The sequence below is a fragment of the Macrobrachium rosenbergii genome, chromosome 28 (genome assembly GCF_040412425.1).
Source record: "Macrobrachium rosenbergii isolate ZJJX-2024 chromosome 28, ASM4041242v1, whole genome shotgun sequence".
Taxonomy (NCBI): domain Eukaryota; kingdom Metazoa; phylum Arthropoda; class Malacostraca; order Decapoda; family Palaemonidae; genus Macrobrachium; species Macrobrachium rosenbergii.
Window position 1 is genome coordinate 3,665,307 of NC_089768.1, and position 27,204 is coordinate 3,692,510.

Here is a 27,204-nt window from a genome sequence, read left to right on the forward strand (position 1 = left end):
TAGAGTTCAAATCCTGCTTTTCATGTGATATTTATGAATGCTGTAATTGACACTTAAATGAGAGAATTGAACTTCAGTTCTCTATGAGGATTTGAACTCTGTGTGGAAAAGGCATTAGTGGTATTGGAAGCGGCAGTTGTCTTATGATGAAAGGGCTAAGTCCATCCTTGTGTTCAACCCTAGGTAGCTCCCACCTGTGTCGAGTCTGATGGGCAAATCTGCCAGAACATTTGCTTGAACTCCGATTTCAAGTGTCCTCCTGGACTGTTTTATATTTATTGTGTGACTGATGATGGTGGATTCAGAACCTATCTTTTGTACAGGCAGCTTACTTATGGAAAACATCACGGCGCCACTCCAGTTTATGGTACGACCAGTATCCCTCATATGTACGAAAAATCTAAACTCTCAGAACTATATCATATTGATCAATTTTGCTCAGTTAGTCTTAGTGAGGTGAATCATCTGGTCTCCCCAATGTAAATTGCATTACAATTCCTGCAAGATATTTTGTAAACACCAACATCTTGTTTTTTCTATTTAGATATACATTAATGCCTGAACAGCCGATTGATCTCTGATCGTGAAAAATAAATGTATTATGCCATTTATTTTATCATTGAAGTATACTGTATTTGTTATTAGTAGGACCTTTATATTATTATTTTGTTTTTTGCTTTATTGATAGCTTCTCTATAATATATATGCTGGGTAGAGTAACTGGGTCAGAAGGCTATCAATAAAGTGAATAGAATATATTATAGAGGTCCCACCAATAATAGACAGACGGACTTTAAGGATAAAATAAAGCACAGTTACAATGAAAACATAAAAAAGTAACAGAGCACCTCAAATTTATTTTTCACACTCCTAAATCAATCAGCACTTCACACAGTAATGTAAATTTGAATTAAAAAAAGACGCAGCAGCCCATGTTTAGAAAATACGATGCAGTAACTGTAATGATATATAAACTGGGGAGACCAGTAGCTCTTTCTCACAAAGAGTAATTTAGCACAAAAGATCAGTAAGGTAGAGTTTGAAGAACTCAAGGATTTCCATACATGTGAGGGATATTAGGTATACATGTAGTGAGGCCGAGCTGTTTTACATAATAGCTTCCTGTACAAAAGGATGATTCTGGAATCACCATTATCAGTCAGACTAACAATATGAACCAGTCAGGATGACGCTGGAAATTAGATTTCACAGACAGTTCAACACAAAGGACCATCCTCAAGCAAGTGTACCAGCTGATATGTCCACCAGACATGACTTCCAGTGCCTTCAACATCATTTCTATACCTGCATTTTCCAAATGAATACGCTTCTCACTCATCAACTGCCATGATTGGCCAGTGATCAGGATTATAGATTAGATTCCAGTCAAAAAGACATATATACTGTATACACACACACACGCACACACATACACACGCACACACACACACAGTCAGCCCCCCTGGATTCGCAGGCTCATGATTCGCGGATTTCTCTTTGGAATATATATACTGTACACATTATTCACGGAAAATTCGTCTTATTCACGGTATTTTTCATAGAGAAACATTCACAGATTACTGTATTTTCATATCATTTTCATGACTAATTGCACTTTTTGTGAGAAAACTATTAAAATATTCAGGTATAAGCATTTGTAGATGGTTTTTGGTGTTTTGAACTATCAGACTAGGCAGTTATAAGCATTTTTACAAGGGTTTTAAGTATTCACGGATTTTATCTATTTGCAGGGGTAATGGCACACATCCTCATGAATATATATATATATATATATATATATATATATATATATATATATATATATATATATATATATATATATATATATATATATATGTGTGTGTGTGTGTGTGTGTGTGTATACATATATATATACATATATATATATGTATAACTTGCTAACAAAAATATGGAACGATGAATATATAAATAAAGACAAAATCCACATAGGAAGGAGAAACAGTGGAGTGCTGCAAGGCCTTTCGACTTATAGTCCTTTGCTTAGCAGTCTGCTAAGTAAAGGACTATAAGTCAAAAGGCCTTGCAGCACTCCATTGTTTCTCTTTCCTTTGTGGATTTTGTCTTTATATACATAAATATGTATATATATACATATATTTGTATATATGTACTGTGACGAAGTGTCCAGTGTCTGATCTTCTGATTAAACCTGGTATCTAAGTGCTTGATATTTGATTACCAAACTTACCATTTATCCAGACAATTATAGTTACCTCACGACAGCCAGACACCTGAACCCTCATCACACATACAAAACGACTGATTTCTCTAAAGGCAACAGTGATCCCTTATAAAACTTATCAATCATGCAAGAAAGCAGAATAAGTTCATTAAAACAGGTGTGAGGTAAAATCAAAGGGCATCACTCCAACAACATTATAAAAGTCTAAGTATTTTTATTTCCCTGGTTCGAGCTCACTTCAGTTACTTGAAGGAAAACATCTCACTTACCACTCTATATCTAATTCAAATCAAAATTACTGGTGGGTCAATAAATGACTCTGATATAACAATTTTAAAATAAAAATTTATTTCTAATTCAAAGGTTATACATGACATTAACAGTCTCAGGGAAATTTATTATTACTTGATAACAAAAAATTGGATTAAATCTGAATTAATCATCAGTCAAAATTAAATCAGAAATTAATTTATTAATTAATCAAAATTATTCAAGTAAAATTTAAATTAAGTAACAAAAACGATTGAAAAGAAATACAAGTAAATTAATTCCCAAGTGTTAGACAAAATAAGGCAGTTAAATCAATCAAACAAAAATGTGGATACAAAAGACACAGAAATATACTCTGCAAAAAAGTAAATATAAAAAATGTAAAGCAAAGCATTACGGCAATAGCAAACACACCACATATATATAAAAACTATTCAAAAGATAAAGTATAAAACACAATATGAAAAAGTATTAAAAAGGGAAAAAATAGAATAATTTCATATAACCACTGTAAATATTATTTTTAGTGCACTAAAAACCAAAGATTATGTTACAGTACCTTGGTACCAATTTCTTCACTTTTTATCAGGCACCATTACTTTTACCTTCACTCAATAAAATACACTGTTCAGATGGGTCAGACACATGTACTAAGGAATTAAACAGTTAAAGGTTATGAGTGACCATCGTCTACCAAAAATATCAATTTCTTTACAACAGGACACGTGAAGTCCCGAGTGCAGATGAACTTATCATTTATAATACCCTGTTGGTTTAAGTTATTCCTAAGGTAAAGTGGATCAGGCAATAAGGGATATTTGTGGCTTAATATTTTTTTGTACAATATATATATATATGTGTGTGTGTGTATTATGTATATATATGTGTATACTTACATGTATTATATATACACACACACACACAAATAAGTCTGCTGGCCAAGGATAACAAGGTGATTAATTAGATAGGCAAAATGTGATTATCAGGAGTGGTAAACCGAATTGAAAACATTGATGACCAGGATGAAGCAGTGCCATTAATATAGCGTTGACCGAAATTTCAAAAGAACAAGGAACGGTCATCATCGGTGTGGGTTTCGTTGCAAAGACTTTTTATCGTAGGTAAAACAAATAATTTTTCAGATTGTAAATTTATAGAAGGCTGTTCTTTTTATGTATAAGGTTTCTCTCTCTCTCTCTCTCTCTCTCTCTCTCTCTCTCTCTCTCTCTCTCTCTATATATATATATATATATATATATATATATATATATATATATATATATATATATATATATATATATATATATATATATATATATATATATATATATATATATATATATATACATATATATGTAAAAGTGTGTGTTCCTGTCTGTCTGTATGTAGTATATATATTATATATACATATATTTTGTATATATGTATGTATGTGTGTATCTATCTATCTGTCTACCTATCTATCTATCTATCTATCTATACATATATATATATATAATCAACACATAATCACATGTGGAACAGAAATACCACGTGATTGTGTGTGTGTTGATTATTTCTATCATATTCACTCAGAAAGGATAATTCGAATGAAATGCTGTCAATTGGGGCACTTCTGAGTCGGGAAGTTGGGGGAAAACACGTTGGTATGCAAGACAGTTAGCCTGCCCAGGTGAAGCCTTAGGTACAGTGGTAATTAGGTTCCAACTTTTTCTATGACTTGTGTGGCCTGGTTGGCAGCAGTCTGGTCTTTCAATTGAAAGACCTGGGTTCATTTTTGATGCGAGTCAGAAATTTGTGGCCTCGAGGAAAGTGAAGCATTAGAGTGCAGTATAAGATATTTTCAAGAAAACTACACGAATTGGAACAAAGGATTACAAAGAAGTTTTTTTAACAATGCCGAGATTAAAGAGGCATATAAATATTTGCTTGCAAAAAATATTCATTACATTGGAAATAGCTCCTCAGGTGTGGAACAGCTTTCCAGGATAAACAAAGGTACTTGGATAAAACAAGTCAAGGCAAAGGCCATTACAAAGGATTAGCAATTCTCTTTTAAATCATCAAATATCTTGTGCAGAATAGGGTCAAGAGTATATAGATCTAGGCATAAATTAACATTTTCCTTTAATAGTTGTATTAATGTAGATTCTAGGAGATTTCTAGAAAAAAAGAATGTTTTTACATCTAGCTTATACACTGTGAGATAATTTAGCATTGATAGTCTAAAAATGTATGTTTGTGATCTTATGCTCCCAAATTCCAGGAAGGTCCCCTGTTTGAGATGGGCTACGAAGTTGCCTTGTCTCAGTTCTAGAGCCTTTGTTTTGGAGTTGCCACCACTCTGCATGTTTTCGTTGTAATTACAGCTACAGCCAGTAACAATCTGGGCACATGGGTCAAAATTGGCTCGAGAAAATATGTAAACGACTGACTGGTATTGATGTCAAGCCCAGAGATCCTTCATCACCATCTGGAGAAGCTCCTTCATTTAAGCCAGGACTTAGTCTCACAGGCCTGCTGGAAAGCATCAGTCTTAAAATTGACTGTAATGGCTTTGTGTCTCGGCTTGGAGTTCAACACTGAAAGCTTTGGTGTGAACAAATTCTCACAAGTCACATGGTCTCTCTACAAAGATCATCCATTTCTGCCAATTCAGAATTAGCACTTTGCAGTTGCAGATAAAAGTTTTATTATTATCTGCATTATAGCCTTAAAGTTTCCTGCCCCAAAAGTTTGCTCTTTTTCAACTGTCTCCAGATGGGGCTGAGAAGCCCATTTATCGGGCTTTCAAGAAGCTTGAATCTAGCAGCTCCGTGGGACGAAGGTTTTCATAGAAACTTGAGTGTATTCAAGCTTTTGAACAGCACATTTCAGGTAGGATGGGAGGAGTGATGTTTAACAATACAATATCAGTTACTTAAATCGTTAAGACAGCAAGGAACTTGAAGCCAGAAAGCTCATGCCATGTGCCTGTAGGTATTCTCACGTAGACAAGGAACACAAAGTGATTGTTGTCCCATGATTTGTAACGTGAAAACAATACTTCAAAAGAGTGCTCCAGGAGGGCAGATCTCGTTCTGTCCTCAGAGTAGTCAATCCAACCCTGTCGTGACCAAGACTGTGGTAATCATGAAGATCTCGTGGATGTGGTTGAATTTTTTAACCCAAGGAACAGTACGCAGGCTTAGGCATTCCTTCAGTTGCAGTAATCAAGAAAATCCTAGACATAGTGATGGCTTCCAGAAAACTTCAGAGTAACCTTGATAGCCCTTCTTTGGTTGAATCAAGAGTGACTTTTAGGTTTCCATCCTGCTATAAGAAGGACCTGCCAACCCCCTCCTCCCCCCATCCAAGCCGGAGAACCCTTCTAAGAAACTGCATTTCCTTGGTTTTCGTTTTTCGTCAAAACCTATGCACATTGGATTATCACATCTGGAGAATATTTAAAAGAAGCCCAGAAAGGAAAGGATTGTTTGATAGGACAGGAAGTTTTACGATACTGTTTTTAGGTCTTCAGTATATGAAGGTCTTGAAAATGATGATACAGATAAGAGGTCTTCGGCATATGAAGGTCTTGAAAATGATGATGCAAACGAGTTAGCCAAATTAGTAGCAAATGGGCCTCTTTTAATGTGCCGATTCATGTTTTGATGTCACATCAGCTGTTGGAACTTGATAATTCAGAATAGAATGAAACATGTAGTATTACATATGATTACTTTACTGTGTAATTATATGACTTGAAAACCATAGAATACTTCGTGAATGGTGAAGAGCATTTGTTTTGTGATAGTTTTGAGTAACAGCTGCTAAGTTTTGAGGACCTCAAGAAGGCAATTTTTTTCTGAGGATGACGGGACGTTACCGGAATCTTCGAGGAGTAAATACCAGAATGTGAATTTTTATACTCTGAATAATGTGGTTGCTCGTTTCAAAATTCCTAGCCCTTTCTCCTTTTTTCTGTTCAGCCTTTCTCCTCGTGTGTTATTACAGTTGACATTGAAATGGCGAGATTTGTATGGACTTTATTATGGCCTCAATCACTCTTGAAACAGGTAGGAGACTAAAGTTGGATGGCATACCACCTCATCCTTAAAATTTGGATAACAGAAGTGGTTGAATGAAGTGAAAATTTCTCTCTGCAGAAGTACTTGGTTATTTGCATAGACTGGCATATTATCTCAGAGTTGCCCGTAACGGGTGTTTCTCCTCTCTTCAGTTATTATCTATTGGCATACTTGTGAAAAACCTGGAGAAGTTGCAAGAACCTGCATTCCATGATGTATAGACTAAACCCAAACACGGATGACTGTTGCATGACATGGGTAATTCTGTAAACTCCTCCCTTGAATTAGCACAACTGAGATGCCAGTTTCACCCCTGACTCCCTTACCTCCATTTTAGGGAGCGAAGCCCTTGTTGGCCGAGTCGGTTGAGCTTCGGACTGTTACTCGATGGGCCGGAGTTCAATTCCCCTGGCCGGCTGATGAAGAGTTAGAGGAATTTATTTCTGGTAATAGAAATTCATTTCTCGCTATAATGTGGTTCGGATTCCACAATAAGCTGTAGGTCCCGTTGCTAAGTAACCAATTGGTTCTTAGCCACGTAAAGTAAGTAATCCTTCGGGCCAGCCCTAGAAGAGCTGTTAATCAGCTCAGTGGTCTGACAAAACTAAACTATACCACATTAGGGAGCGAAAATAAATACGAAGTTATTGCTGTTATAACTGGGTATGATCATCTAAAAGAATATCATTCGGATAATCAAGGTAACATTAATGACTAATAAAAATCATCATGTAAGTGTTCAACTTTGACGCAAAATAGTAAGCGGAGAGTGAACAAAATTCAGTGGACATTTGCTTTATTGACATATAAAGATAACGAACGGTAATTGCAAATTCCCTTAAAGATATGAGACCATACAAGACTTGAACATTTAAACATCCGAAATAAAGAAAATAAGCAAAATGTGTAGAACTAACGCAAATCAAGTTTGTGTTTGCAGCCCGTTGCCACATCTCATCGAAATGTAGTCATACGGAAAAAAAAGCTAGTGACCTTGAGTGGTTGTATTGCCATTCATGTGACCACACTACTTGAATGAACTAAGGATCCACAAAGTGCGTCAGGTTTGGTTAGTCATCATTCCTGGACTAAAGAATGCATACATGGATAATACAGAGATAGAAATATTACAAGGTAGGATAAGTTCGGTTATTAAGAGAAACAGGATTGGGACTAAAGTAAGAAGTTCCTGTGCTCCACCGAAGGAATCGATGGACAGAATGGTAGCCCAGCAAATAGACCAGAATCAGAGCATCAAATACAAGAGAAAAAAGGACTTGTAAATTTTCATTAGAAAAAAAAGATAAATGTTTGAAAAGTAACGAAGAAAATGCTAGAGCAAAATATGCAAAATATCTACCGAAGACTAAAAAACATGTACTCAAAAATCAAAAAGGATTAACAACCCCTAACCTAAAATTTCAATTTCTCAGTGAAATTTACGGAATTAAAATTGAGTCCTATACATGCGAATGACATAATTCATAGATAGATATAATACTGTGATTGTGTTTGCAACAGTATAACATTGTGAGAAGCACTGAAAAAAATTACCAGTTAGCCTCTTAGCACACGAAACAATCCGAAGAACGGCAACCGCAAATTACCTCCTTAAAATCATTTATTATAAAATAGTGATTCAGAGCTCAACATTACAGTTTTCTGCTCTACCACTGCATGTGCCAGGCAGAAGTATGATAACTAGTAATGATGGGTACAAACAACATAACTTTAATCGCAATGCCTTTGATATGCAAAATATAATTTCATTATCACAATCAATACTGTCTGTAGGTGATTTCAGTGCAAGCATACTCTTCCGGAATCCAACTGTCTGGCTGCTGACACATTTGGTTCACAGAATAAGTAACTTTGTTGTGTAAACGAGAAAGATTCTAGAGCTTATTTTCTCGGCATCAGATTTTATTACCTTGTTACAAGTTAAATAATAAAACTGGGTAGATATAGATACTGAATACGTTTTTTTCAACTTTAAACCATTTCCTTCAACATAGTTTGACTCTAGAAACAAAACCAAACAATGATCAGTGCCACATTCATGTTCTAAACGCTGAACCGTTGATGAAACCATTATGGAGATAACTGCCACATTAGCTACCATATATACCTAACCAGCGAGGTAATCAGCTTCACGTCAAGTCACCCAACACATACTGTACATTCGCCTCTGTTGGGTCAGAATTCTCACTCTTCCTGGATACTGAGGCCCTTCGCTCCCAACATTTTGTACAAGTCATCTGTACAACACTTCTGGGGTCTTCTCGTCTACTTTTCTCCCAGCACCACCAAATTATTATTTCCATCAACCCCATTTCCTCCACGTCATCAAAAACTTTTAAAACTAACCCTTCTACCAAATTTCCTGCAGATTTAAAAATTCTCCTTTTCAACCCTTCCTACCCCCCATATGCTGTTATATTAACAATGTTTCCTAACATCAAAGGACAGTTGGCTGAACAATCCCTTCAGACAACTCAGTTTTGGCTCCATCTTTCTGGTTTTCGTTCATCCTTTTAATTTTACTCTTGTTCATTTTCACTTTCAGATGTATATTTTTACAGACACTTTCAGTATTTTACAGTTTCTCTTTATTATCCTTATTTTGCATTGTATCATAATGTAAACGCCAGTCCACCCTCCGTTCATGACTAAGACTTATGCGCTTGCATCTAATGCTTTTTCACTGACTTCTTGCGCCACGTCACGCATAAAGATGTTAAATAGCCACGGGGACATGACACACCCAAACCTAAGAGCCACTTTCACACCAAACCAGACACACTCACATTATTCCAACTCCAATTCCACTCTCCGTACGAAAACCTTCAGTACCTACTACACAATAAATCCTTAGCGCCTTTTCTTGTTACACCTGTATGACTGTCTTGTTCTCAGATTCATATAATATATGTCAAACAGCTTTTCCCTTCATTTTCAAACATCATGCATGACTGCTTAGTAATCAGCTTTTGATACAGAGATCTTCTTCGTTGCATGTACAAACAGTGTTCTTTTGCTATTTTTTACTTCTTCAATCATATTCCAACCTTAAACCTTCCTTAATATAATGAGTGATTTATACCCCTAAGAACTTTAGTTGCCACCTTCACTTTTATTTTTAAGCAAAATAACAGTTATTCTAACCCATAGCTTACACACCCTGGTCAGCCAATTAATCACATTTTCATAGCATATTTGTAAATCTAACAGCTCCTAATTGCTGCTTATTGATCGTTTTTATGAGAATTCTTGAGTTCACTTGAAACACTTTCACCATTGCATCTTTCCGATCTACCTCCCTTCTGTCCTTCCCATTTGACAGAATGCTCGCTCCACAAACAGAATAATATTCTTTTCAGAGAGAATCTCTCTGCGTCTTTCATTGTAGGATTCATTTGTTTGACAATGTTCTGTTTGCATTGACTTCCCTGCAGTATTTTCATTTTAAAATACATGCTCAGATGTATCCTTTGTCTTTTTAGATATTTTGCTTTTTTATTATCTTTCCTTTCTCTCATGCCCACCGTATTCACCCTCTACTATACCTGTACGCGTTTTCTTCTTTCACGCGATTGAATGTATGTGTGATGGTATTTCATATAGATGTGTGCGGGAAACGATGACAACAAACCGTTTAGGCCGCCACAGAAAGAAATGAGATTGTTGACTCTGTGGCGTAGTTAAACTGTTTAATGTTAACTCGGTGGTTTAGTTAAACTGTTTGATGCTAACGATACTGTATTTGTTGTTGAAATTAGCCTCTGGCGACACATTTCGATCTCTTTACATAGCTTTTAAAAGGTCGTTATTTGACTTCTTGACCGCTGATGCTTTCTCATAATTGTTCCCATGTCACGTTTAATCCTGATGTCTAGTTATGTAAAGGTTTTGGTAAGAGGACGTCAGTGACTTTCGGTAACTTGACGCAAGACATATTTGATCTGTTAATCCAACTATCAGCATCATTTTGTTTGTTGAGGCATATATAAAGTTAATCATTCAGTAATCTGTAATACAAGACGCATTATCAGGTTAATGTATCAGAGAGCTGGTCAAGTTTATGCCTGCGATATTAGCTGGCCTATGCAGGCTTTTACTTTTCTGTCAAAGATTGAGGTGGCTATTTGTCTGTCTGTCCGCACTTTTTCTGTCTGGCCGTAGATCTAAAAAAACTCATGAGGCTAGGGGGCTGCAAATTGGTATGTTGATCATCCACCCTTCAATCTTCAATCATGCCAGATTGCAGCCGTCTAGCCTCAGTAGTTTTTATTTTATTTAAGGTAAAGTTAGCCATGAGCGTGCGTCTGGGACCGCTATAGGTGCCAACAACCCAGCCACCACCGGGCCGTGGCTGAAAGTTTCATGGGCCGCGGCTGAGAGTTTCATGGGCCGTAGCTGAGAATTTCATACAGCATTATACGCTGTACAGAAAAATCCATTGCGCCGAAGAAAATCCGGTGCAGTTTTTACTTGTTCTTTGCTGTTCGTGAAATTAATAGCAAAAGTGATGAAATGTTGACTGCATCGTATCTTGCGATACGTGTATGATTTCGGTTTTATCTTTTTTTTTTTTTTCATTTAGCCTTCTGATGCTATTTTTTCTTAAAATAGTAACACGTGACCAAGATGTTTGACACTGGAAAGTTAAGCTTGTGCTTGAAGGATCGTGCAGTTATGGAATAATGGTAATCCATCGATGTTTGAAACATGAAAAGAATTATTATTATTATTATTATTATTACCATCTGTTCTTTTGGGTAGGCAAGAAGCTCGAATATTAATCTACTTATGAATAATAAGTATCACACTGAAAAACACTAGCAAATTAAAACTTTTCTGTGTCTTACCTGCTTTGAAGAGGTGTTCCGTGTCTGATGTCGCTGAAGTGATTTGTTCAACTAGGGAGAAAAACGCGAGAAGATTCCGTACCCAAACGGAAATGGAGTTGTGTCCCGTCCGTGCTAAAGTTTTGCTTCTTCCTTTCGAGGATTCTGAAAAAGCAGCTCCTTCATGGCTACTGTCTGCGTGACTAGTCACTCGAGTATTGCGCATTTCACTTTCGTTCAGGTTCCCCTGCGAAACCTCAGAAATGTCTGCTACTAAGGATCTTCGATTTGTTCTGCAGTAGAAAATTATAGGTCTGAAAGGAACTTTTGATTAGTGCTGTTCACTTGCGACCTCGCTTATTCTTGTGTGCGTGGAGGGAGAGAGAGAGAGTATAACGGTAAATATGGTGTTATCGACCTTAGGCAAGCCGGTGAACAGCGCCACGAACAGTAGACGGGTATGCTGTTTGTGCTATGGAAAAGCTTGGAATGTTCTCGTATCAGTCGGTCAAAGTATTATTTTATAGCAGTATTCATTTAGTGTGATTTTTCGATAGATTGCATAAGAGTAACTTGCTACAAAAATCGGGCCGTGAAGCAACAAGCAGTCATGTGGTAGCCTACTTCTGTTTTCGTATGGCGCTTACGCGTTTCCCATGAACTGATAGCTACTCTTACTTCACATGTGACGTGCTTAGTGTGTGGCCACCGAATACGAATCCTACAGTCTGGTGATGCGGAGGATATCGCCAGGATGGGGCCTGACGCCATCAGGACACACGTGTCGCGATCCGTGATTGGCTGATATTATAGCACTACGAGGCTGGTGTTTATTAGCGCGTCGTGTGGCTTCCTACGTCGCTCAACAAATTATTTCCTGCTAACGAGGCTCCTCCTACGTTGCTTCAGTCCGACTTTTCACAGTGAGAACAACAGAACGACATGTCACACATAACGGTTATGTTACGTGTTAGGATTTTGGAGCGGACAGTAAGAGAATAATGCACGCCAACTCACGGCACACACACACAATTTTCTCTTCATTGAAAACGCTAATCATTAATATACTGTACATACATACATATGTATATAGCTTATATATGTATATATGTATATATAATATAATTTTTCACGTTAAATTAAGAACAGCATATTCTAACCTGCCTTTCTTTGTCGGCAATATAATCATATGGGTATGCCATGCCACCCAGGAAGACAAGGTGGCTTACTGTTTCTTCTCTCTCTCTCTCTGTATATATATATATATATATATATATATATATATATATATATATATATATATATATATACAGAGAGAGAGAGAGAGTGCAGTGGCCACTGCCTTGCATTTCTGGGTGGCATGGCATACCTATATGATTATATTACTGACAAAGAAAGGCAGGTTAGCATATGTTGTTTTTAAGTAAACGTGAAAATTATATGATATACATGTTTATATGAATATATATAATATATATATATATATATATATATATATATATATATATATATATATATATATATATATATATATATATATATATATATATATAAGAGCTGTATGCATGTATATTAATGATTAACGTTTTCATTGAAGAGAAGGTGGCAAAGATCACTACAAATTTGTGAACGGCCGAATGAAGAATGCACCACTTCGGCAAAAATTACCGTTGCGCGGCATGAGCCGCAGCATTTACCAACTCAGTCGACTTATCAGTGAGTTGTCGAACCCACCATGCAGTATGGTCCATTCATGGCTACCCTGCTGGACCACAAACCTTGGCTTCCTGGGTATAAGTCCCTTCCGTTGTGTTGTCTCCTCTGACCTATTTATTCAGTTCCTTTCTGCTGTAGGTCTTCTTCTACTCCCTCTTCTCAACATTCATAAATGACAAGCATTTTTTCCAACTCATCGTGCTCTTCTGTCCACATGACAGACGACCTTGTACTTGGCGTTCCCTCGTGTTCTGCCTTGACCGACTCCGTGAAATTACGTCAGTCAGGACATTTTTAGCACAACTGAGATAGCCTCCAAGCGTGTCCTGTTAAGACGTTTGAAACAGGATAACTTTCCAGCCTTGCCTTTGGGTGATGAAAGGTTTAAGGTTATCGACAATTTTACCATAATTGCACTAATGAGATCGTTTAAATTTCCTTTCATGATGTGAATAGCAGTTGTTTTTTTTTTCCACTTTCTCATATGCAAATTTACCCATCTCGTCATAAGTTGTTTGTATTTTTATGCGGCATATGCCGAAATGAAGTGTCTCATTACTGTAAGGGTATTAAAATGAGAATTGAGAAATAAAAAACTTTTTTCCTCACACCCACTTTTACACCAAACCAACCACTCTTACTTTACATATTCTAACATATAATTTACACATTCATCTCTACCCCATTTACCTTTACACACACACACACACACACACACACACACACACACACACACATATATATATATATATATATATATATATATATATATATATATATATATAGTGTGTGTGTGTGTGTGAGCGAACACACAAACATTAAAGAATAAATATAATTTAATATTGAGTTTAATATGCCTAGGTAATAACTTACACTCAAAGGGAATTATAATTCGTAAGTACTTCTGCCCCAGCCAGGATTCGAACCTGGGTCTTTGGTTTAGAAACAATAATAAACAGTCGACGGTGACCATTCAGCTATCAAAAGTCACGTAAGTATAGTCGACACAAAATCATATATATATATATATATATATATATATATATATATATATATATATATATATATATATATATATATATATATATATATATATATATATATCACATTACCACAGGTGAAAAATAAAAGATGGTGGTGTAGGTCCTGACCGGTTTCAACTTTATTTCCAAGCCATTGGCGAATGGCCTGGAAATAAAGTCGAAACCGGTCAGGACCTACACCTTGCCTCTTATTTTTCACCTGCGGTAATGTGATAAATGAATCACGTACAAAAGTTATTGTAATCATATATATATATATATATATATATATATATATATATATATATATATATATATATATATATATATACACACACATACATACAGTATGTGTGTGTATATGTATAACTTCTATCATGGGAAAGAAAAGTGAAGCAACGGAGTGCAAGAACTCTTGCCTTTAATCTAAGGCATTCTCAAACAAACTGCATCAAGTGGAAAACAAAAGATTCGAAAGAAGACTTGGTTTTACAAAGAGTAACTTTTTATGCACACAAAGGTCGCTACTTCTGGATTAAATTTTCAGTTGCGGATAAAGGAATGTTAGGCAAAGGACATTACTACGGATTATCGAAATTCTTTATCTACCTTTCGAATCTCCGTCGAACATCTTGTGCAGAGCTGGTTCAGCAGTGATAGACCTGAATTAATGTTCTTAATCTATGGTAGTTGCTGGTTGAAGGACATTTTCCAACACAGAATATTTACAGTTTTAATTGTGCTACTTTGGGACCAAGAAATCCTATGTGATGTTTTGTTTATGTGCACAGAAACAACATTATCCTTTTACTCAGTTCTAATTGAATGGTTATGTTGTTTATTCTGACCGTAATTCCTTACTTGTCCGGCCCAGATACAATGAATGATGGTCCATTCATGGGATGTTATAGGCAATGTTGCTATTTTGGTGAATACTTTCAACACTGATGTGACAGACTCGAAACCAATGACATAAGGCAAGGAAAGACTGTCTTAGGTCATTCTTACCTCCTGTCCGTTTTTTCATGTCTTGTCTTGCAGCGAATATCCAAAATATGCTTATTTTGCTAACTTTCTGTCCTTCGTCATCCAGGAGAAAGGACTGACGCGTAATGTTCTCAGGAACACACAAAAGAATACAGGACTTGTTCAGTCAATTTCTCCAAGAGGTGATTTTCATATACGTGTTTAGGCACATCGTCTTCATACCGAAACCATTGTAGAGGTATTTGAATAATCTTAGAAATAAGATTTTTGCAAAGAACTTCATATGTAAATTTGAGAAAACAGGTAATGAGGAATCACCCATTGCCATACCAGACCTTTAAATAGAGAGTTTTCCATTAAAAAGGAAGGTACATTTGCAAATACACAGTATAATTAAATGCAAAAATTTACTGACTGTTATTGGTAAATCCAGTCTATTTATTTTTGAGAGATTCTAATGTGGATTCAAAAGGCATTTTAGCAAATGAACAGACAACAAACTTCCGAATCGGGAGTCGGGCTTGATCGTGGCGACTCTTCATTTTTCGGATACGTCTAATGAATTAATCAGATGGGTGCCTGGCAATCTCCCTAATAACGGCGATAGAAATTTCGTTGGATATTTCGAAAGTGTCACAAAATGGACGTGCAGAGCTGATCATTGCTGATATCTAGTTTTTTTGCGTGTGCTTTTTTATGCATTTGTATATTTACTGACTGTTTATTAATGTGTTTTTATTTATGTGTATTTTTATTTGTGCATGGCTTTGTTTAATTACATTAAAATTTTGCCTGTATATCTATCATTTAAAGACGTTGCCAGCATGTCCTTTGATATTTCATATAGCCGAACCCCCTTCTGCCTCGTCTTGTGCGTTTTGGCCGTCGTTTGCTGAATTCCTTTTAACGATTGCAGTTTTTTGTCTGCACGCTGCGCTGCAAAGCTCTTCCTAAAAAAATTGTCCTCGTCAAGGTCCGGTGGAGGACGAGACAGTCGCAGTATACTAAACTTTTGCGTTTCACTTCAGACCTTTCACTGGATTGATTTCACACACACTGTATGTATATGTATATATATATATATATATATATATATATATATATATATATATATATATATATATATATATATATATTATATATATATCAGTTATGTATAAATACATATGCATATATATATAAATATATTTATATATATATATATATATATATATATATATATATATATATATATAAATATGTATGTATATATGCGTGTAATACATATCCATATATAAATATATACACATCTTCATATATAGTATATATGTGTACATATATTTTTTATAGAAAAAGCTTACGATAGACTTAATAGAGAGACTATGCGGGATGTTTCAAGTTTTTGCTCGTAAGGAAGATAAATTGATGAGAGCATTTATAAGTTTTTCGATGAAGTAATGCGTATGTTACATCATGCAAACTCAGGAGTAATAGGTACAAACGTGGGCCTGAGACAAGTGCGTTTTACAACAGTCACTGTGGCTGTGCGATATCTTTATGGAGTGATGCGAGAAGTCCGAGAAAGGACAGTAGATGCAGGTACGAAGGTGTGGAATGAGAAAATGTGCGAATGGGGTATGGAATGGTTGATGATGGCAGATGATAGTGTTGTCTGTGGATAGGGAGGTGGGACGGAAGAACTAGTAAAAGGCAGGTTGAAAGTTTTTCCAAGAGGAGGACGTTAGGAGTAAGTGCAAGCATAACTCAAGTTATGAACACTAATATGAAGAGTGGAAAAAGGAGAACAACTGGATCGTTCAAGTATTTGTAAATCAGTGTTTCGGTAGATAGTAGGATGAGAGATGAGGTTAGCTGCAAAACAATATGCGAAGAAAGGACAGTAGCTGGGTGCTTAAAAAAAACTGCGAACTTTCCTAAAAGCAATTAGATGTGGGTGTTTTCCTAGTATGCGCCGTTAGAGGGATTGATAGGGTTGGAAATGTCGAGATGCGTAGAACTGGTAAGAAGGTCTTTGTAGGTGAAAGGGGAGGTGAAGTATTTTGGAGTTCTGTTATGTGAAAGAACGGGCTGTGACAGAGAGGTCGAAATGGCGTGTCACCCAGAAGCGGTGGCGAAGAAGGGGAAGATCTAGAAAAGGTTGAATAGATGGGTGAAAGAGGTAATAGAAAGCAAAAGACTCAATATCCGTGGAGCGTGAGGAATGCATGCAAAATCGGGGTGAGTGGGTGTGTGTTGGGGTTTGACTTGCTGGTGAAGAGCCTTCTGTTTAGGAGTAGGAAGCGGCCATGTCGTGAAGCTTTACTGCACACTTGGCTTATGTAGGCCACAGCAGTTTAAGTATGAATATGACATTGCTATCATTTTCTTTCTGGAGCCACCCTAAGCTAGGGGAGACGGCTTAATGGTGAAATGTGTGTATATATATATATGAAATTTTTTATCACCGTGATTTATATACAATCATGAAGCTACAAATGTCGCTTAATATCAAATTCACGCTACCTCGGGAATATCCCCGATGGGGAATTATCACCGAAGGGGAACTTATAAGTGATAAATTGACTGGTGCTGCCGAGTCTCGAACCCACGACACATACTTATCCAGCGACTCCAGTCGAAGTTCTACCCACTGAGCTATCAAGAGAGGTATAAGTCAATGCCGAGTCTGGTGTACTTTATTTACCCGTCGACAGCGGTGAAATTGTACTTAGCTTCGGCATTAATCCACCTCCACCATGATAGTTCTTTGGTACGTTTGGAACATGCAGCTCTTTTTATGAAATTTTTTATCACACCGTGATTTATATACAATCATGAAGCTACAAATGTCTCTTAATATCAAATTCACGCTACCTCTTGAATATCCCCGATGGGGAATTATCACCGAAGGGGAATTTATAAGTGATAAATGGACTGGTACTGCCGAGTCTCGAACCCACGACACAGATACTTATCCAGCGACTCCAGTCGACGTTCTGCCCACTGAGCTGTCAAGAGAGGTATAAGTCAATGCCGAGTCTGGTGTATTTTATTTCCCCGTCGAGAGCAGGGAAATTGTACTTAGCTTTAGCATTAACCCACCCCCACCGTGATGGTTCTTTGGTACGGCTCTGGGTCGGTCAGTATAGTGGAACGGGTTATGGAAGCAGTGTTTGCCCGTCGGGCAGAGCCCGCTATTGTGGACAGGGCTTTAAACAAAACGCAACATTCTTTGGTAGCTACGACTAAAAGTTCCTTTAACTGCGACCTGTTAAGCCCACTGACAGTATCATTATTTTTAAACAGCTCATTAAGTCAAATGTCAATCGTCTCATGCAGTGGAATTTGGATAAACAGAGACTTCACGTCAAATTAAGCTATAACACAATTATTAAAATTACAGTTTCTTAGGCAGTTAATAAAATGAAAGGAGTCATTTAAGGTATACTCATGGGATCCAGTATAGGACCATCTTTGGCAAATGCATTTATTTGTTTTATGGAGAAAAGATGGTTAGACGATTGTTCTTTAGATATTAAGTCCTTACTGTACAGGAGGTATGTTGATGATACCTTCTTAATTTTTAAGAGTCGTGACCAGATTCCTCGTTTTTTGGAGTACCTTAATAGTAAGCATATTAATATAGAATTTACCTGTGAAATCGAAGATAATAAAACGCTTGCTTTTCTAAATATTCATGTAAAAAATCGTAATAATAAATTTCACGCTTCAGTCTTTAGAAAGCGTACTTTAACGGATCTTATGTCTAAATTTCAATCAGAATAATAAACTTCGCGCGTCAGTCTTTAGAAAGCGTACTTTAACGGGTCTTATGTCTAAATTTCAGTCAGCTACACCTTTGAAATATAAGATGAATTTGATATTGATGGTAGTAACCAGAGCATATAAAATTTGTTCTAACTTTTTGAATGTGCATTAAGAAGGTCACTTAAAAACCAATGGCTGTCCGTTGAATTACGTGAATACATATATTGATAAACAACTTTCGAAATTATATATAAACAAACAACCCGAAACTACCACTAACGTAAAGAAACCTGTTTATTTATTTACCTTTAACCTTTACTGGAACTCATAGTTACAATTTAAAAAGCAATTAATTTATATTTTGTCCATTGGTTACCCTCAGCTAGATATCAAAATATATTTCACTTTGCAAAGTAAGTTAGGTAATTTCTTTAAAATGAAAGACCTTATACCAACAAGACTTCGGTCCAGTCTATAAATGGCAGTGTAGCGGTTGTGGTGCCACTTGCGTTGGGAAAACTACCAGATCAGCTTGGATGAGTTGGTTTGAACACCTCGGTAAGCCATATCGTACAGGCAATTATCTTTCAAGGCCCAGTTACAGTGCCATTAGAGAACACATCGAGGAGACTGGTCAACTTTTACATGTTGATGATTTTTCTGTTGTAACCACTGCTCAGTTTGCTACAGACCTCGACATTTTAGAAGTTCTATACTCCATCAAGATAAAGCCTTCTTTGGCTAGAAATGTGGCTGTAATGTAACCTCACTTTTGTGTTTTTAGCCTGCGTTTTTCTGGTTTGTATATTGACTTGTGCATTTGTTGTGCCTTTTCCTTCCGTGTTTGTGACTTAAGATTTGTATTTTTATTTTGTGTTCATTTATTTATTTTGATTAGCCGTCTTTTAAACGTATTTATATCATTTTTATAGTAATTTTGCTGGATTATGAATTTTATTATAAGAATTGTAATGTCACTATCATTTTAATTTGTAGGTTGATAACGAGTGAGATTACTACTCGAAACATGTCCCAAAAAGTTGTGTAAAATGCTGTTCCGTGTTTTGGCTTTGGTGTCCTTACTGATGTGTAGTTGGGGCTTCCCTGCTGGTGGATCCATTGTTATGTGTATATGTATATATATATATATATATATATATATATATATATATATATATATATATATATATATATATATAATATATATTGTATATATATATATACACACATATGTATAACTGAATCCAGTGTTTCCGTTTCCTTCGTGGATTTTATCTTTATTTATTATATATACACATATATGGATGTATATATGTATGTGTGTGTATGTTCCAGCATAACTCTGAAATGCATTGAGCAATTTCAACTAAACTTGGTATACATATGACTTACTATCTAGACAAGGGTACTGTTTGGGTAAGACATCACTAGCGCCGAAGGGGGTGGAGGTGGGAAGGGCTCCCTGAAAGTGGGCTGGTTCTGCCCTTAGACTTAGTAACTAAATAAACTCTACTAATTTATCCAGGTATTGCTGTGGTGACTGTCCCTTTTATCCAGAAATTACTGTGGTTACTGTCCCTTTTATCCAAGTATTACTGTGATGAATATCCCTTTTATCCAAAAATCACTGTGGTGACTGTCCCTTTTATCCACAAATTACTGTGGTGACTGTCCCTTTTAACCAGAAATTACTGTGGTGACTGTCACTTTTATCCAGGCCTTGGTGTGTTGTCTGTCCCTGTAATCCAGGTATTACTGTGGCGACCGTCCCTTTTATGCAGAAATTACTGTGGCGACTGTTCCTTTTATCCAGGTATTACTGTGCTTTCTAACACCTTTAACCAGGTATTACTGTGTTGTCTGTCCTTTTTATCTAGGTATTACTGTGTTGTCTGTCCTTTTTATCTAGGTATTACTGTGCTGTCTGATACCTTTAACCAGGTATTACTGTACTGTTTATCAGCTTTAACCAGACAGTACTTTGCTATCTGTCCCTTTTATCTAGGTATTACTGTGGTGACTGTCCTTTGTATCCAGGTGTTACTGTTCTGTCAGTTCCTTTTATCCAGGTATTATTGTGGTAACTGTCCCTTTTATCTAGGTATTACTGTGGTGACTGCCCCTTTTATCCAGGTATTACTGTGGTGGCTGTACCTTTTATCTAGGTATTACTTAGGTGACTGTCCCTTTTATCCAGGTATTACTAAGGTGACTGTCCCTTTTATCTAGGGATTACTAAGGTGACTGTCCCTTTTATCCAAGTATTACTTTGCTGTCTGACACCTTTAACCAGGTATTACTGTACTGTTTGTCACCTTTAACCAGGTATTACTGGGCTGTCTATCCCTTTTATCCTGGTATTACTGTAGTGACTGTCCCTTTTATCCAGGTATTAATATCCTGTCTGCCCCTTTTAACCACGTATTACTGAGCTGTCTGTGCCCCCTTTAACCAATTATAGGTATTACATTTTTCTTTCTCTTCTTGCCTTGCGGCTACTATGTGGCGTTTTAACATCGTGGCACTGAATTCATTGAAAGGGTGATAGTCATATCCTCTTAAACGGCTTGGTAGCAAGGATTTAGGGAGCACTTGTTAAAACGCCACATAGCAGCCGCAGAGCAAGAAGAGAAAGGGAAATTTGAGGAATTAGAAAAAGCCAGAATTTCATTCAATCATTAGAATCTATCCCGGCTGATTGGAAGGACTCGCTGCAACAAGAAATTTACGGAAAACTTCGTAGGGCTACAGATGCCCTAACAAGGAAACTGGACAGAAAAATAAAAAATCTTATTGACAGCAGTGACTGGACTAATAGCCCTTGTAATGGTTGTGTTGTAAACTTATCAAGTAAACAAATAAGTGAAAATGTTGAGTGCTCTCGGATATGGTTTATCCTTCTTTATATCGAATAGACCCTCTGCTTTAACGATTGCGTCGTCCCTGTGTAAATTCGAAAAATATTGTGATCTTCCTCAAAGTCATGTTGACATAATTAAATGAATTGTTTATGGAGCTGCCAATGTTATTCATGAAAGTAACTTTCCTGCTCGTTATAAGAAAAGTGTGACCGATCTTAAAAAAGACAATGCAATCCACATCACAAAAGCTGATAAGTCGAATAGTACTGCAATTTTAGATAAAGCTGACTACGTATCATATACGCAAGCCCTACTGGTTAATGATACGACTTACAAAAAACTAACAAAAAATCCCCTCGATCAAGTCATAAAAAATTCCAATAGCACAGTGAAAAAAATCCTTAAAGATAAAATTTCCCTCGGTACCTTACTTGTACGGATTAGTAAAAACACACACAGAAAGTAATCCTATGCGGCCCATTTTCAGTACTGTTGGCTCAACATATAAACTTTCAAAACATATTACCATGCTCTTGTCCCCGTTACTTGCAACTATCTCCGATTCTCACATATAAAATTCTCTAGATTTAGTTGATAAACAAAATCACTTTTTGCCCCACTGGTAGATTTGTTAGTTTTGATATTTGTTCTCTTTTTACTAAAGTCCCTCTAGATTGTATTTTAGAGTATCTTAGTAGCGAACTAATCCATCATGAATTACTTCTACCTGTAAGTCATATTATTTCACTACTAGGTTGTGCATTTGTGGTTGTAAGTTTATATTCAATGGCAAATTCTACCAACAAATATTTGGTATGACAATGGGCAACCCTTTATCCCCAAGTCTCTCAAACTTGTGTATGGAATTCTTTGAAAAACGATATTTACCTAATATCATTTATACTCCTTTAAAGTGGTATAGATGTGTTGACGATATTTTAGCTGTTTTGCCTTCTGGTATTGATGTAAATGATTCACTCTCTAATTTGAATAACCAAGAGCCATCCATTAAGTTTGCTTTAGAATTAGAAAAAAAAGAATTGCCTCCCTTTCTTAGATGTTTTAATAAATAGAGGACCATTTCAGTGCAAATTCAGTATTTATAGGAAACCAACCAACAAATTAACTTATGTCCATTTTTATTCAGGCCACCACCTTAATATAAAAATATCAATTTTTTCTTCTATGTTTTTATGAGCATTGTGCATTGTCAGTCCCCAGTATTTGGATCAAGAAATCGAATACATAAGAAAAATAGGGACAGATTTATGTTATCCTTCACATATACTAGATATTTGCTATAATAAAGCCCACAAAAAGTTTTATAGTGAAAGCAACATGGAGAGAGAAACCCCTAGGAACATTCTTAGCTTGCCTTATTTTAGTGGTTTTGAGACCATAAAATCGTTGTTAAAATCTTTTAGTGTCAACTGGATTTTCCTATAATAACACTAACAGGAATATTAATAAAAAGTATCCTTAAGGAAAGCAACAACATATAATATATAAAGTTCCATGCTTGGACTGCCCCTCTTTTTATATTGGCCAGTCCAGTAAGGATTTAGAAGTATGAATTAAACAGCATAAGTATTCTGTCAAAGCTGGGCAAGCATCCAATGCAATATTCATTCATTTAAGTGAAATCAATTAGGCGACATTTACAATGACTAATGTTCAGGTTCTCAGAATCAGCTGATTGAGCCTACTAGCAAAAGAATTAGGGGAATCATTTTTTAGTTGTGCAGAGGAATCATTTTTTAGTTTGTACAGAAATGTAAAATGGGTATACAAAGGTAAAGAAACATGCCTTATGTTAAAGTAAAATCCCTCAAAATCTCAAAACAGCTGTTTCCTAATTCATTTGTTTAAGTCATACCCAATGTTCTTTATGTCAGTCTTTTGGTAAGTGGTTGTTGATTATAAGAGGCGGTTACAAATTGTTACACAAACCATAAGTTTGGTAATCATGTTCGAAAACCTAGCCTTTTACAATCTACCGAAAATGAAATTCGTTCTGTTTGTACGTATTACATTACAACACCCTGTTTTACATCTTCAGCACTGTGGCATTTCTCATGATAGCTGTTCAAAGCAGATTCATTTTAAAAACACTACTAAAAACTAGTTGATCGTTTTCTGTTTTAGTGGAATGAATGAGTTTTCAACTTACCTCATGACATCACGGAAGCTATACTTTTATGAGGACTGTGTGTGTGTGTGTGTGTGTGTGTGTGTGTGTGTGTGTGTGTGTGTGTGCTGACAGCTACATGTGGCGTTCCATCAATGTTGACTCTACCGTCTCTGCATAATGTGTGTGTGTTTGTGTGTGGTTCTAGCGCAGTATCACGTTTGCCATTTGTCATTTTTGCTTTGCTTGATTTACTATACAGTATTTCATTACGAGTTAGTGTTGATTAGGTATGATTATCACACATATCATAACGGTACACGAGAGAATATTTTATCACTGTTGACATTTCATCTCAGTTGTTGTTTCTCTCTCTCTCTCTCTCTCTCTCTCTCTCTCTCTCTCTCTCTCTCTCTCTCTCTCTCTCTCTCTCTTACCCTATTCACACCATTTTGTTTAACTTTTGGATTTTAAAAATTTTAAAAATGAGAAAGTACAGTAAAAATATAAATGAGAATAATGTAAAATATTGATAAAAATCAGAAGCATAGCAGCTCACACAAGTCTCTACATTGGGTCTATCTAGCCCGCTTCACCCATCCAACACTTCATCACAACCCCCTCCCAGCCAGGGAAATTGCCCCCCAGCTCCACCCACCTTCCAAAGCAACCTCTTCTCTACACAGCCTTCCTGTACCCACTCTCCCGTGGTGCCCACATCCGACCCACCACCTTGTAAAATTCTGAGGCTCTCGCTACCCCCCAAAGCCCTGTCTCAGTCAGAGTGTAAGAAGTGTTACCAACATTCGCTTGAGGCCATGCAGCATTGACAACCATTGAGAGTGCTTTTTCATATTTTTGAAATATATATATATATATATATATATATATATATATATATATATATATATATATATATATATATATATATATATATATATATATATATATATATATATATATATATATATATATATATATATATGTTTGGGGCCTTGGTCCCTTGTTGGGGTGTGTCAGGTAATGTCAAGTTCCAGATATTGGTAATCCAGTTAATTGAAGTACTATTGTGTGTGTGTATATGTATATGTATATGTATATATATATATATATATATATATATATATATATATATATATATATATATATATAATGTGAAGTGGGTTAATGTGACATCGTTCTGATAAACTGAATGCGGGTTGAAATCCTCTCTTGGACATCGCAATCTCTTCAATATTATTTCTTCATTTGGATCTCAGACTTTGTAGTCATAAGCGTATCTGAAAAGTGTGATGAAATAAAAAATTGAAAAGTTAAGGTACTGCGGTTATTAGAATTACATATATATCTCATAAAACGTGACCAGTAGATTCTATATATACGTGTATATACGTATATTAGTTTATAGCTTTGCAATGCTTGCATTATTTTTTTAAGAGTCTGCGTAGATGTATAAGTCATAGTTAATGTATATGATGAAGGCCAGGGGAAAAAGGGAGATTAAATTTAAGAGTTTCTGAGAGTCCGAATATTTGTTCAGACCGGTTTCGGAGAAAGAGACGAACGGTTGTAATGAGCGGTTTGATTGTGATGTAAGTGATGATGAAGTGCCTAGATTGAAAATGAAAGTTTGTTCTTGTAGAAACATTCTCTGAAAAGGGGCTTGATTTGGGAAGTACATTGATTCAAAAGAAATAATCTTCATAAATTAAATGTGTGTAGTATCTAGACTAAAGGAAAAACTGTCCTCTTAAGATATTAATATCTGACTTTTCCCCAAGTAAATCACATTGCATTAACAGCCTTGGGTGACTTGAATATTAAAGCCTAACGTATAGTTCGTTGTTTGCAAATATATGCAAGTGTGTGACAAATGTTTATGTAAGCGTATTTTCAGTGGTCTGTATCTGTGGCAAGTGTGATAAACAGCATTTAAGTATGACGAGTATTATTCAAGTATGAACTCGACTATGGTAAAAGTACAAGAATAAAATTTTCACGGTAACGTGAGCTTCTTTGATCTTCAGCTGTATTTTTAAAAAAAATGGTAAGTGTTGGATGCAGGTTAGAGGTATTGATATCATGAAATCAGTGTAAATTCTTAGATGGCTTATAACGTGAAACGATAACTGTTAGACACATATTCTTGGTCTTTCGGATGTTACGTGTATTTCCAAGCACTAGGTTGTTTTGGATGTAAGCACCTTTACGAATGTATCATAATATATTTTGTTCTCGGTGAGTTTTATGTCTTTTTAGCTTTTCGTTCCAATTTTTGGTCACTTGTCATGCAAAATCATAGCATGGCTCGTCGTGCATGCAGACATTTAGAGCTGTAACAGTGTAATGTATGGAGAACTTTATGGAATACTATTGCTTTTGAAAAAGGGAAAAATGAGAGACATGCTGAGGCATATGAATGATACAACTATAGCAGTTTCCTATCCTCTGCATTTTGGAGCAGTGAGAAGCGCCAAAAGTATTAAGAAGATAAAAACAGTAGCTCTTTGCAACTGATTAGAGTGGGTTTGGTTATGTATTCTTTGACCGCTTACTTGTAGGGCAGAGAGGGATTACTTTTTTTTACATGCGCAAGTATGCTAGTGACTGCATAACACTAATCTTCTTGCCCTGCAGGATCATGTTGCTGCTACTTTTGGTGCCGGACTTGGTTTTTCCTGTGTTGTGGATGTTGGAGATCAGAAGACATCTGTATCGTGCGTTGAAGATGCAATCTCCCACCCTACTACCAGGGTAAGTTGATAAGTGGCTTTTATTTAGACAGGGCTTGTATCACATGGTGTGAAACACCACAGACCGAAAATTCTAAATGAAGGATATAAAAACTACGACAAAAGGCCATGTCATGGCCAGACGAACATCAGGTTTCGCCCTAAGGATTCCCTTCCTGTAAAGCTTTTGACAAAATAGATAATATCAAACATTTCCATTTGTTTAGTTGCACTTAGGTGGGATTTGAGATGTAGTGGGGTCTTAAAGTTCTGAAAAAACATTTCTGTGGGTGTAAAATACATTTATCAGTCTACTCTGAAAACCATAAGTATATAATCAAGTTTATTCCATTTCACTGAAGATAAAAGAGGACTGTTTACTCTGGAATTGCAGTGAAAAGAGATGTGGTAAAATAGGTTAGTTTTAACACCTCAAAATGTATAACTCTTGAAGTATAACTTCTAAGAAATTCTTTAGAATATTTATTGAAGACTAGCAGATGTTTGCTATCGCTCACATTTTGCTAGTTTCTTATTAATAGTTCTGATGTAATCAATATTGAAGTTGTATAACAGGAGTAGTATTTACTGTGATAAGTT

The 27,204-nt window shown here is 36.0% G+C and overlaps 2 protein-coding genes across 3 annotated transcripts in view; one reads left to right on the top strand and one right to left on the bottom strand.

The window, feature by feature from the left end:
- LOC136853981 (uncharacterized) overlaps nt 1-12,376 on the bottom strand; it is a 45,064-nt gene extending 32,688 nt beyond the window's left edge. The window contains exon 1 of the mRNA XM_067129904.1: nt 11,433-12,376. Within this exon, the coding sequence (XP_066986005.1) occupies nt 11,433-11,637 (205 nt within the window). The 5' untranslated portion in view covers nt 11,638-12,376. The remainder of the gene's footprint in view (nt 1-11,432) is intronic.
- Nucleotides 1-27,204, top strand: part of Arp8 (Actin-related protein 8) — a 125,459-nt gene that overhangs the window by 66,336 nt on the left and 31,919 nt on the right. The window contains exon 6 of one of the 2 annotated variants that reach the window (XM_067129902.1): nt 26,510-26,626. The exons of the other annotated variant lie outside the window; for it this stretch is intronic. Within the exon in view, the coding sequence (XP_066986003.1) occupies nt 26,510-26,626 (117 nt within the window). The remainder of the gene's footprint in view (nt 1-26,509; nt 26,627-27,204) is intronic. 2 annotated transcript variants of the gene reach the window in all.